Consider the following 12,682-nt stretch of genomic DNA (forward strand, 5'->3'; position numbering starts at 1 on the left):
TGTAACTTAGATCTCTGCAGGGTAAAACTGGACCAGAACCTTGGAAGAACACATTTATTGGTTACAATCGCTAGGATAGAAAGAAGGCAAGATAGACCTATGTTTATTTTCTCCCCCCTAAGTGTCAGCTTGGCTCAGTTGGTAGCATCCTCAGCTCCAAGTCAGAAGGTCGTGGAATGAATGCCCATAATCCAGGCCGATACTTCAGTGCAATACTGAGGAAGTGCAGCATTGCCGAGGGGTGCCGTCCTTCAGAGAAGACGTTAAACCGAGGTCCCATGCGCTTGGTCAGATGGTTGTAACATCCCATGGCACTAATTCAAAGAACTGCTGACAATCCTTCCGGTTTCCGGTCAATATTCTTCCATCACCTCAAATAACACCATCAAAAACAGATTAACTGGCTGTTCATCTCATTTAGTGTTGGTGGGGCCTTGCGGTGTGCCAATTGACAGCTGCATTTTTCAATAGAGTGACTGTACCTCATAAAGCAATTCAGCTAATATTTTTTATATCTCAATATATTTTATAAAAACAGTGCCAAACAGATGACTATTTAGAAAAAAAATGTGCATCTTAGACGGCTTAACAGGAGTGACCTGTGGGTAGCCCGACCCCCCATGCTGTTTAGTTGTTTACAGTACTGGCTGTTAGTTAACCCGAGTTGTCCCACCTGTTCTTACACAGCTAAAGCTGCTTGGGGTCAGTGCCACTGGTTCCCAAAGGACAACCCCGATGTAAACCGCCTGGATTCACAAAATCCAGCTGCTGAGAAGGCCTGGTTTAAAAAGAAAACAGGTTGAAGCTTATAGCCTTCGACCGCAGCCTGTTGTTATTCCCATGGGCGAGTCTGGAGTTGGAGCAGAATATTCCACGGAGAATTCAGCGCCATTCCCAACTGTTTTATGATATGAATGAATTAGAGAAATCACACTGAAACAGAATGGGGATCATCTGGTTATATAGAAAAGGTAGGAAGTGAAAAAAATGTTAAGAGTGGGTTGGTTTTCTTTCTGAATATGTTTGCTTACAAGTGACTAAATCCTCGAACTATTTATGCGCCATGATGCATAGAGTCTTAAAAACACTGCGATGCAACAGGAATGTCACATTTCGCAGTTGGGTTCAGGATAAATGTGTCGGGGTGGGGAGGAAGGAAGGTGCAAAGAGGGCATTTTTTTATCAGCTGTGAGCAGTATTCTGTGCAGAGAGTCGATGGTTCCCTTTTCCCGGTGCGGCACTGGACCTCAAGTTGAGCAACGGAGCAGGTTACAATAGCACACAATGGGGCCGATACACTGGCGGGGCTCCAGCTCCAGGCTGGCCGACAACCCACAGCTCTTTGCTGCCGTTATAGTAAGGGCAAGTTGATGTGTGCATCCTCCTGCTGGGCACTACAGTTGTGTGTCTTCTCCCCCCCCCCATCCTTAACATGACAGCAGGGAGGGGGAGAATGCTAAGACCAGTTCTTTCTGTTTCCATTTAGCTCATGTGCAAGATAATCAGTTCCACACGGCTGCACACGGCAACTCCAAGATAAATTGTTCATGGTCATAAGACTACCCAGACAGCCGCTTACTCTAACCCCTCCCACATTTATAGCCATTGTCGACTTGTTGCTAGGGAATAAGCAACTTTCCAGTGGAAATAAAACACATGAGAAGCAAGCAATACACGTAATCTCAATTGCAGCCATTACAACCTTTGCCAGATAAAAGAGTGAAACCTACTTCAGGAGATTAATTACAAACCTTATCAGGAGCCCCTCTCAGATGGGATTTTGTTTTCCTTTATTCGTTCATGGGATGCGGGCGTCGTTGGCAAGGCCAGCATTTATTGCCCATCCCTAATTGCCCTTGAGAAGGTGGTGGTGAGCCGCCTTCTTGAACCGCTGCAGTCTGTGAGGTGTTTTCCTAGCTCTTTGATACAACCGAGTGGCTTGCTAGGCCATTTCAGAGGGCAGTTGAAATAGAAAGATTTGCATTTATATAGCACCTTTCACAACCACCGGACATCTCAAAGCGCTTTACAGCCAATGAAGTACTTTTGAAGTGGAGTCACTGTTGTAATGTGGGAAACGCGGCAGCCAATTTGTGCACAGCAAGGTCCCACAAACAGCAATGTGATAATGACCAGATAATCGTTTTTTGTTATGGGATAAATATTGGCCAGGACACCATAGAGTCATAGAGCACAGAAAGAGGCCCATCGTGTCCGCGCCGGCCATCAAGCCCTATCTATTCTAAGGCCAAGTTCTACCCATATGGCCTCATTAGAGGCACCTACTACGATATCATCCCTCCTTACAGCAGTAATTGACTCCCTGATTAATATTGCGACAGCCCCTCCTCTTTTACACCCCCCTCTGTCTCGCCTGAAGATTCTATACCCCGGAATATTGAGCTGCCAGTCCTGCCCCTCCCTCAACCATGTCTCCGATAGCAACAATATCATACTCCCATGTGTTGATCAACACCTTCAATTCATCTGCCTTACTCGCAAGACTCCTTGCATTAAAATAAATGCCATCCAGCCTGCCATATACCCTTGTGCCATTACATATTTGCTCTGCCTGCCAGGCTGAGGGATAACTCCTGCTCTTCTTCAAAATAGTGCCATGGGATCTTTTACGTCCACCTGAGAGAGCAGATGGGGCCTCAGTTTAGCATCTTATCTGACAGACAGCACCTGACTGTGCAGCGCTCCCTCAGTACTGCACTGGAGTGTTAGCCTAGATTTCGTGCTCAAGTCTCTGGAGTGGGATTTGAACCCCCAACCTTCTGACTCAGAGGGCAAGAGCGCTATCCACTGAGCCACAGTTGAGAGTCAACCACATTGCTCTGTTCCAAGGAAAACAGACCCAGCCTATCCAGTCTTTCCTCAAGATTCTCTACTCCCGGCAACATCCTTGTAAATCTCCTCTGTACCCTCTCCAGTGCAATCACATCTTTCGTGTAATGTGGTGACCAGAACAGCACGCAGTACTCTAGCTGAGGCCTAGCTAGTGTTTTATACAGTTGAAGCATAACCCCCCTGCTCTTGCATTCTATGCCACGGCTAATAAAGGCAAGCATTCCGTATGCCTTCTTAACCACCTTATCTACCTGGCCATAAATATAAGGTAGTCACTAACAAATCCAGTAAGGAATTCAGGAGAAACTTATTTACTCAGAGTAGTTAGAATACAAACTCGCTACCACATGGAGTAATTGAGGCAAATAGCATAGATGCATTTAAGGGGAAGCTGGATAAGTACATGAGGGAGAAAGGATTAGAAGGATATGCTGATAGAGTTCAATGAAGAGGGGTGGGAGGTGGCTCTTGTGGAGCATAAACAGTGGCATAGACCTGTGGGGCCAAATGGCCTGTTTCTGTGCTGTAAATACGATGTACTATGTACCTAGAATTCTGCTCACTTTAGCTAAAGCTTCAGAACATTGGTCAGGAACCTCGAGTGATGCACGACAACACCCAGATCGCTTTCTTTTGCCACCGGCTTCAATTGTGTCCGTTATAGTTTGCATGTATATTTAGCAATCGCCCTGCCCACGTACATAACACTACACTTTTCTAGGTTAAGCATCATTCGCCAACCATGGGCCCATTTCCTCAACACATCGAGATCTGCTTGCAGTAGTTGAACATCCCCTACAGGCCGGACTCTTGCACACATCAGTCATGCGCAAACTTGTGGATCATTCCCCCAACATCTACATCTAGGTTGTTAATAAAAACAGTAAATAACTAAAGTCCTAACACTGATCCCTGCAGGACACCACTGGTAACCTGTAACCAAATCTACTGACAACTTTCTGCATACGGGTATTCAGCCAATTCTCAACCCACCGCAGCAGAATAACACCAATTCCACAAGGTTCTATCCTGTGGAGTAACATTGTGATTTTTTTTTTTTTTAATTCGTTCCTGGGACATGGACATTGCTGGCAAGGCCAGCATTTATTGCCCATCTCTAATTGCCCTTGAGAAGGTGGTAGTGAGCCGCCTTCTTGAACCACTGCAGTCCGTGTGGTGATGGTACTCCCACAGTGCCGTTTGGGAGGGAGTTCCAGGATTTTGTCCCAGTGACAACAATGGAACGACAATATATTTCCAAGTCAGGATGGTGTACAACTTGGAGAGGAACTTGAAGGTGGTGGTGTTCCGATGCGTCTGCTGCCCGTGTCCTTCTAGGTGGTAGAGGTCACTGGTTTGGGAGGTGCTGCCAAAGAAGTCTTGGCGAGTTGCTGCAGTGCATCTTGTAGATGGGGTGCCACTCAAGTGGGCTGCTTTGTCCTGGCTGGTATCGAGCTTCTTGAGTGTTGTTGGAGCTGCACTCATCCAGGCAAGTGGAGAGTATTCCATCACACTCCTGACTTGTGCCTTGTAGATGGTGGAAAGGCTTTGGGCAGTCGGCAGGCGAGACACTCGCACCTGCTCTTGTAGCCACAGTATTTATGTGGCTGGTCCAGTTAAGTTTCTGGTCAATGGTGACCCCCAGGATGTCGATGGTGGGGGATTCAGTGATGGTAATGGCGTTGAATGTCAAGGGCCGGTGGCAAGACTCGCGGTTGTTGGAGATAGTCATTGCCTGGCACTTGCGTGGTGTGAATGTTACCTGCCACTTATCAGCCCAAGCCTGAATGTCATCCAGGTCTTGCTGCATGCAGGCATGGACTGCTTCATTATCTGAGGAGTTGTGAATGGAACTGAACACTGTGCAGTCATCAGCAAACATCCCCACTTCTGACCCGATGGAGGGAAAGTCATTGATGAAGCAGCTGAAGATGGTTGGGCCTAGGACACTGCCCTGAGGAGCTCCTGCAGCGATGTCCTGGGGCTAAGATGATTGACCTCCAACCACCATAACCATCTTCCTTTGTGCTAGGTATGACTCCAGCCAGTGGAGAATTTTACCCAATTCCCATTAACTTCAATTTTACTAGGGCTCCTTGATGCCACACTCGGTCAAATGCTGCCTTGATGTCAAGGGCAGTCACTCTCACCTCTGGAATTCAGATCTTTTGTCCATGTTTGGACCAAGGTTGCAATGAGGTCTGGAGCCGAGTGGTCCTGGTGGAACCCAAACTGAGCATCGCTGAGCAGGTTATTGGTAAGTGCCGCTTGATGGCACTGTCGACGACACCTTCCATCACTTTGCTGATGATTGAGAGTAGACTGACAGGGCAGTAATTGGCCTGATTGGATTTGTCCTGCTTTTTGTGGACAGGACATACCCGGGCAGTTTTCCCACATTGTCGGATAGACGCCAGTGTTGTAGCTGTACTGGAACAGCTTGGCTAGAGGCGCGGCTAGTTCTGGAGCTCAAGTCTTCAGCGCGACAGCCAGGATGTTGTCGGGACCCACAGCCTTTGCTGTAATCCAGTGCGCTCAGCCATTTCTGGATATCACGTGGAGTGAATCGAATTGGCTGAAGACTGGCTTCTGTGATGGTGGGGATGTCAGGAAGAGGCCGATATGGATCATCCACTCGGCCCTTCTCGCTGAAGATGGTTGCAAATGCTTCAGCCTTGTCTTTTGCAGTCGGGTGCTGGGCTCCACCATCATTGAGGATGGGGATATTCCTGGAGCCTTTGATTTGATTAGTTGATTGTGGGATCGCTTAGCCCTGGCTATAGCTCTATCTGTACCTTATCAATAGCTTTCTGAAGGACCAGATAGACAATGTCTACAGGGTTACCCCCCAACCACTAACCTGATGACTTCTTCAAAAAATGCAATCACATTTGCAAGACATGACCTTTTCTGGAAGCAGTGTTGGGTGCCGTTGATGAGGCTTCCTCTGTCTAACTGGTCATATAGGAAATCCCTAATGATGCCGTTGAGCATCTTACCTATTACGGAAGTCAAGCTAATGGGCCTATAGTTCCCCAGCTCTGCCTCATCGCCCATCAACTCCATTGCTTTCAGGTGGCCTTCACCTCAAATAGAATCATTAATATGACATCAGGTGTAGGTTTTATCCCACTTAGAACCTCGGGGCCTTTTTCAAAATCACCAGCCTCCAGTTTAAAAAGGTACCAACTAGACCTAAAAACCTTACCGCTTACAGGCATGATCAACGCTTTGAACAAGAAGTGTCTGCGCTGCTGCTGCTGCTTTGAATTAAGATGAAGGCTATGGGAGAAAGATACGTGGAGTTTGGGGGGCAGGAAGAGAGAGCAGCTAACCAAAAAATCCACAGGAGGGAAACGGGGTCAACTTTAAACCTGAAGCATTGAGAATCACAAGTTTACAAACAGTGGAAGCCGTGGGCTCAGCTGCGACATCCCCCATTATTGAATAGCCAGCCAACACGAACATGAAGGCTCGGACGTGCAGAATGGCCACTTAGGGTGGGGTAATAGGAGAACCCCAGGTGTCCTTCAAACTGCATCCCAACAAGAGTTGACACTTTCAGAACAAGGATGAGAAAGGGCCAATGACAGACACCAGGGCCAATGATCCTCCATACTTACTGCTCCTATCCAGAGAGGAATAACTGGATTCTTGCCCTGGTAATTTCTACTGCACACTCCATTCAATGTCTTCACACACAACCAGCTGTACCGATAAACTGCTGCAACTTCATTCCAAATCTGTTTCTGGAACTCCTTTGCTTTTATTTTGAAGATACAGGAAACTTCCTTTTAACCGGCACCTAAATATCCAGAAATCTCTCAACCAGCAAAATTCAGGAGTAGGTTCAGGTAAGTTTTACTATATATTAGTGGCCGTGTAACCGGAGTGCCTGGATCTGTGGCCGTGTAACCAGAGTTCCTGCACCTGTGGCCGTGTAACCGGGGTTCCTGGATCTGTGGCCGTGTAACCGGGGTTCCTGGATCTGTGGCCGTGTAACCGGGGTTCCTGGATCTGTGGCCGTGTAACCGGGGTCCCTGGATCTGTGGCCGTGTAACCGGGGTTCCTGGATCTGTGGCCGTGTAACCGGGGTTCCTGGATCTGTGGCCGAGTAACCGGGGTTCCTGGATCTGTGGCCGTGTAACCGGGGTTCCTGGATCTGTGGCCGTGTAACCGGGGTTCCTGGATCTGTGGCCATGTAACCGGGGTTCCTGCACCGATGGCCGTGCAACAGGGACACCTGGATCTGTGGCCGTGTAACCGGGACTCCTGCACCTGTGGCCATGTACGGGGGGGGGGGGGGGGCCTCTCGTACCTTGGTAAGTATACCTCTCTGTAATCCAGACTTTTTGATCGACTGGCACCACGTCGGTCCTGGATAAAAAAAGTTTCCTGTACTGTCATTTTGTGACACGATTCTACCAGCTGATCCTCATCTGACAGAATTTACATCACAGAAACAGGCTATTCGGCCCAAATGGTCTGTGCGGGCGTTTCTATTCCTCCCAAGCCTCCTCCCACCCGTCTTCATCTCACCCTATCTGCCTATCCTTTTTATTCCTTTCTCACTCATGTGTTTATCCAGCTTCCCCTTAAATGCCTCTCTGCTATTCGCCTCAATCACTCCCTGCGGAAGCGAGTTCCACACTCTAGCCACACTGTCCTCAGCCAGGTCCACTTCCCAGCAGGGGACAGCGGACAGTAATCAGGAGAGGGAGCCCGGATTGCGGTCACAGTTGAGATTAAGGAGTGCAGCACAGACAGGGGATTGAACTAAACAATTCCCTGGTCTGAGAGAGTCAATCCCAGACCACATGATGAATTTATTCGCCGAGCCAGCTGGATGTTCTTCTGCTCATACGTAAAAAAAAGATTACTCCCAAAGAAATACATTGCAAAGACTCAGCAAACAATTTCTAAAAGCTGCAGGAAATCAATTACATTTATTGCAAAGCTTTGTTCACTGTGCAGTTTTATTTTTCTGAGCAACTTAAACTCAAAACAGGATTAAACAGAACCAAAGGCCTCATTGTGAAAGTAACAGATACGACAGCAATTTGTTGAACTCAACACCCAATAATTGCCATAAGATCCATTCTTCTGTGGCCTTTGTAAGACTGCAATGAATTTATTTACGAAGCACATCTTTCATTTCAGGAGAAGTATTTACATTATATTGCACTGATCTTAGACAGTCCCCGTATGAAACTTGGAACAAAGTTCATGAAAATAACAATCTCAAACTGATATCACAAAACATTCGCAGGAGAATTAATCTAATAAAATTCAATGACCAAAGGTCATCAGAAGGGTGACAAACCCACCGATCAGCTTTTAGATGCGGTGCTTAATGTCAAAACGTTCCATCGGTTAGGTCAACTGACTTGAGAGAGAAGAATTCTCACTACTGTAAAATGTGAGGGTGATTAGAACTGGGACGAAAAGGTAACAAAACACAACAATGATTAAGGAACCAACAATGGCAGAGAGAGGAGAAAGAGGGGGAAAAAAGGAGCACATCACAAGGTCAGGAGAACAAAGGAAATATGAGTGACGTGTTCAGAACTACTCCTGTGACCACAGTAGCAAATCCTAAACACAAGGTGTTTGCAGCCACACTGCCCCTCCACCGAGGCAAGTATCGAAGTCTGCATTAGCAGCCAGTCGCGCCTATAATTAAAGAAACAAGCTTGTGTATGGTTTCGCCACAATGTTATTTAGACAAAGTATTTCTTAATTTGCTGCAGTAGAACAATTCCTTTGTGTCAAACAGCAAGAAACATTCTCTCTCCACCCGCCTCCTCCCCGTAACTCTAACATTGCTCTTCACCGAATCTTATGGTCCAAAAGCGTTCAAAGGATCGTCAAAAATGTCCGCAGCTTTGTTATCCGGCGTGCTGATCGGAACGGCAGCTTGGCTTGATCTGGTCTTGGGTTTGGATTGTTTCTTGGTACTGGCCGAGGACGCAGAAGCAAAAATATCATCTGAAATAAAAGGTCATCAACAATTTAGATAAAAGGGCAAGAAACACAGCCCCTCGCACTCCTAGATCCCACTATCAAGAAACAAAGCTATGGGGGGAGGAGGAGGAAGAAAAAAGGGCGCTCCAGCTATATCGCCCGTTCGCATTGTCCGGTGTTAAACAGCGGCCAGTAACGACATTAGCCCCATGGAGCAGCCTGACCTTCCAAGAGAGTGATACAAGACAAAAACCTCAAGGGGAAGCCCCCTGATCAAGGTTATTTTAAATTGGATGAAAAGTTAAGCTTATTCATGCAACCACATACTGTTCGAGATAGGGAGCTCTCCCACCCTCCCGTCAGCCAGCTGGGATTCAAAGGTCAGAAAGTGGTTTGAATGTTATTTTTCTCAAAGTTGTCCTCCACAATACCAGAAGTAGTGTCCGATACGGAGGACTCCTTTCCTCCAGAGGATTGATAAAGTTGATCTAGGTGAACTGTTAAATACATCTAAACTGAGAAAATGAGCAGTATGAAAGGAAGTCAAACAGAAGAATTGGGCAGCTGAATTGTGACACACATACTATAAGCAGATTCAAAAGGCCGTTGGGGAAAGGGGGGGGGGTGGAAAAAGAGAATTGAAGCAAACTTTGAGAGAGCCGAGCTCAGCAATCAGAACGAGATGTCCTTGGAGGGCCCTGTGGTCTTCTCCTGTTCCTCAAAGATCTCGTCTTTTCCACACCAAAAGACTTGGTTCCTGGGCTACATTCTCGGAGGTGACGGTTCGCAGGGCACCTCCTGCCCTTTATTTCTGCTCACCATGGGAGGTGGATTGTGATGGGGGTAGAGTCTTTATGGGTCTGTGCAAAGAGCAGGCTTGACGGGCGGAGTGACATTTTCTTCATCCTTAATGTTCCTAATGCTTTTAAACACCTTTTTAAAATCAGATAAAATTAAACTCTTAGAAAGACTGGGACCACTGTTGTAAACAGTGAGTGCACCCAACTACATACAAACACACTGCTCCCGAGGTGTTCCACTCGAGTGGCGTGTCCCCGGGTTTATGTGCTACCTTAGATAGGATATCAAGAGGCTGCAGAAGAGATGCACTAGGGTGACATTAAGGATAAGAAGCTTTAATTAGGAGTAAAGACTAGAGGAACAGGCCCATTTCATTAGAACAGAAAAAGTCAAGAGCAGATCGGACAGGTTTGCAAAATTATAGGGTAAATAGGAAAAACTATTTCCACAGGTCGGTGAGTCAGTAACTAGAGGGCATGATAAAGAAGGGGGAGGTTAGATTTTATTGAGGGTTGTGGGACATGGAATGCACTACCAGCAGAATCCAGAACAAATTTTAAAAGGGAAGTGAATGAATATTTGCAAGAGAAACATTTTAAATGAGGAGGAAAGGGCAGTGGAATGGACTAACTGGAAAGCTCTTTCATGAGCCAGCACAAGTGTGATGGGCCGATTGGCCTCCTCCTGTGCTGTAAAACTATAATGTTTCTATAGCAGAGAGTATTGGTGAACGGTATAATTCCCTCCAGTCTGAAAAACAACCGTGGTGTCCCCCAGGGGTCGGTATTAGGATCACTTGATAGATAATGACCTGAACTTGGGTATACAGGGCACAATTTCAAAGTCTGCAGACGATACAAAACTCAAATGTAGTAAACAATGAGGAGGATAGTAACAGACTTCAGGAGGACAGAGACAGACTGGGGAAATGGGCAGACACATGAGAGATGAAATTTAACACAGAAGTGTAAAGTGATTCATTTTGGTAGGAAGAATGAGGAGAGGCAATATGAACTAAATGGTACAATGTTAAAGGGGGTGCAGGAACAGAGAGACCTGCAGGTGTTCGCACACAAATCTTTGAAGGTGGCAGAACAGGTTGAGAAGCATATGGCATCTTTGGCTTTATTAATAGAGAAAGAGAGTACAAAAGCAAGAATGATATGCTAAACCTTTATAAAACACTGGTTAGGCCTCAGCTGGAGTACTGTCTCCAATTCTGGGCACCACACTTTAGGGAGGATGTCGAGGCCTTGGAGAGGGTGCAGAAAAGATTTACTAGAATGGTTCCAGGGATGAAAGACTTGTTACATGGAGAGACTGGAGAGGCTGGGGTTGTTCTCCTTAGAGTAAAGGTTAAGGGGAGATTTAATAGAGGTGTTCAAAAACATGAATGGTTTTGAGAGAGTAAATATGGAGAAAGAGTTTCCAGCGGCAGAAGGGTCGGTAACCAGAGGACACAGATTTAAGGTGATCGGCAAAAGAACCAGAGGCGACATGAGGAAACATGTTTTTTATAAACACAGCGAGTTGTTGTGATCTGGAACGTGCTGCCTGAAAGCACAGTGGGAGGAGATTAAATAGTAACTTTCAAAAGGGAATTAGATAAATACGTGGAGAAAAAAAAAATTATAGGGCTATGGGGAAAGAGCAGGGGAGTGGGATTAATTGGAGAGCTCTACCAAAGAGCCGGCACAGGCACGATGGGTCGAATGGACTCTGTGTTGTACGATTCTATGAGTCTATGCTACACAGCAGGACCGGAGGTGTGCCCCATTTCCCATCTGGTGTATACATACCCATGTTATCGTCAAATATAGACTTGGTTTCTACTTTCTTCCTGCTCCTCTTCTCTTTTGGTGCTACTTTTAAGTCAGCAAATATGTCTACATGATCATCGAAGAGGTTGACATCAGTGCTTTCCTCGTTGCTTTTCTTGGCTACGGTAACAGATTCCGTGGCAAACAAATCGTCCTGACAAAGGAAAAGAATCGTTTCAGCAGGCAATTATTTGAAACTTAAAAAAAAAGGCAGCATTATTACATTGAATATATGGAACAGAAACAGGCCATTTGGCCCAACCAGCCCATGCCGACGTTTATGCACCACTCGAGCCTCCTCCTGTCCATCTTCATCTAACTACCATCATAACCTTCTATTCCTTTCTCCCTCGTGTGTTTGTCTAGCCTCCCCTTCAATATATTTATACTATTCACCTCAACCACTCCCTGTGGTAGCGAGTTCTACATTCTCACCACTCTCTGGGTAAAGAAGTTTCTTCTGAATTCCCTATTGGATTTCTTGGTGACTATCTTATATTGATGGCCTCTAGTTATGCTCTTCCCCACAAGTGGAAACATTCTCTCTGTATCCACTCTATCAAAACCTTTCATAATTTTAAAGACCTCGATTATGTCACCCCTCAGACTTCTCTTTTCAAGAGAAAAGAGCCCCAGCCTGTTCATCCTTTCTTGATGGGTATAACCTCGCATTTCTGGTATCTCCAGTGCCTCTATATCCCTTCTTTAATATGGCGACCAGAACTGCACACAGTACTCCAAGTGTGGTCTAACCAAGGTTCGATACAACTTTAGCATTAACCAGACCCAGCTCCCTCACACTGCGAAATATTCAAGTTGAAAGCATTCAGTCCCCTCCGACCCAGGGGTCAGCTCTATAAGGACGACTTGCAAAATTCACCAACCAATTTTTCTGGTTAAACCCAAGATCTTAAAATCCAAATTTCCTCAGTCCGAAAAGCCACTATTATTAAAGCATCTCTCAGGAAGCTCCCATAGTATAATTCTGGGATTATCTCGACCACGGCTTCCAGTCCAAAGACACGGTACATGGCCTGGCTATTTAAAAAAAAAATGTTTATGGGATGTGGGCGTCGCTGGCAAGGCCAGCATTTATTGCCCAAACCTAATAATTAGCAAATCTTGATTGTAAACAGCACCCACTGCTGAAACCAATCACCATCCAGTGACCCATGTTTGAAGGCATAGGCAAATATCCAGAAAAGGACAGGTACTGGGCCTGGCTGTAATGCCTGCACCAGCAG

General features: G+C 46.2%; 1 protein-coding gene across 12 annotated transcripts in view; it reads right to left on the reverse strand.

The window, feature by feature from the left end:
* Nucleotides 1–7,780: 7,780 nt before the first annotated feature.
* LOC147098485 (WASH complex subunit 2-like) overlaps nt 7,781–12,682 on the reverse strand; it is a 52,856-nt gene continuing 47,954 nt past the window's right edge. For all 12 annotated transcript variants that reach the window (XM_085970242.1, XM_085970238.1, XM_085970244.1 and 9 more), the window contains 2 exons: nt 11,418–11,592; nt 7,781–8,841 (listed from right to left, as the gene is read on the reverse strand). In XM_085970242.1, the coding sequence (XP_085826368.1) occupies nt 8,693–8,841; nt 11,418–11,592 (324 nt within the window). In that variant the 3' untranslated portion in view covers nt 7,781–8,692. The remainder of the gene's footprint in view (nt 8,842–11,417; nt 11,593–12,682) is intronic.

The sequence above is a fragment of the Somniosus microcephalus genome, chromosome 29, assembly GCF_052327205.1.
Source record: "Somniosus microcephalus isolate GS21.2 chromosome 29, FLI_Smic_1.0, whole genome shotgun sequence".
Taxonomy (NCBI): domain Eukaryota; kingdom Metazoa; phylum Chordata; class Chondrichthyes; order Squaliformes; family Somniosidae; genus Somniosus; species Somniosus microcephalus.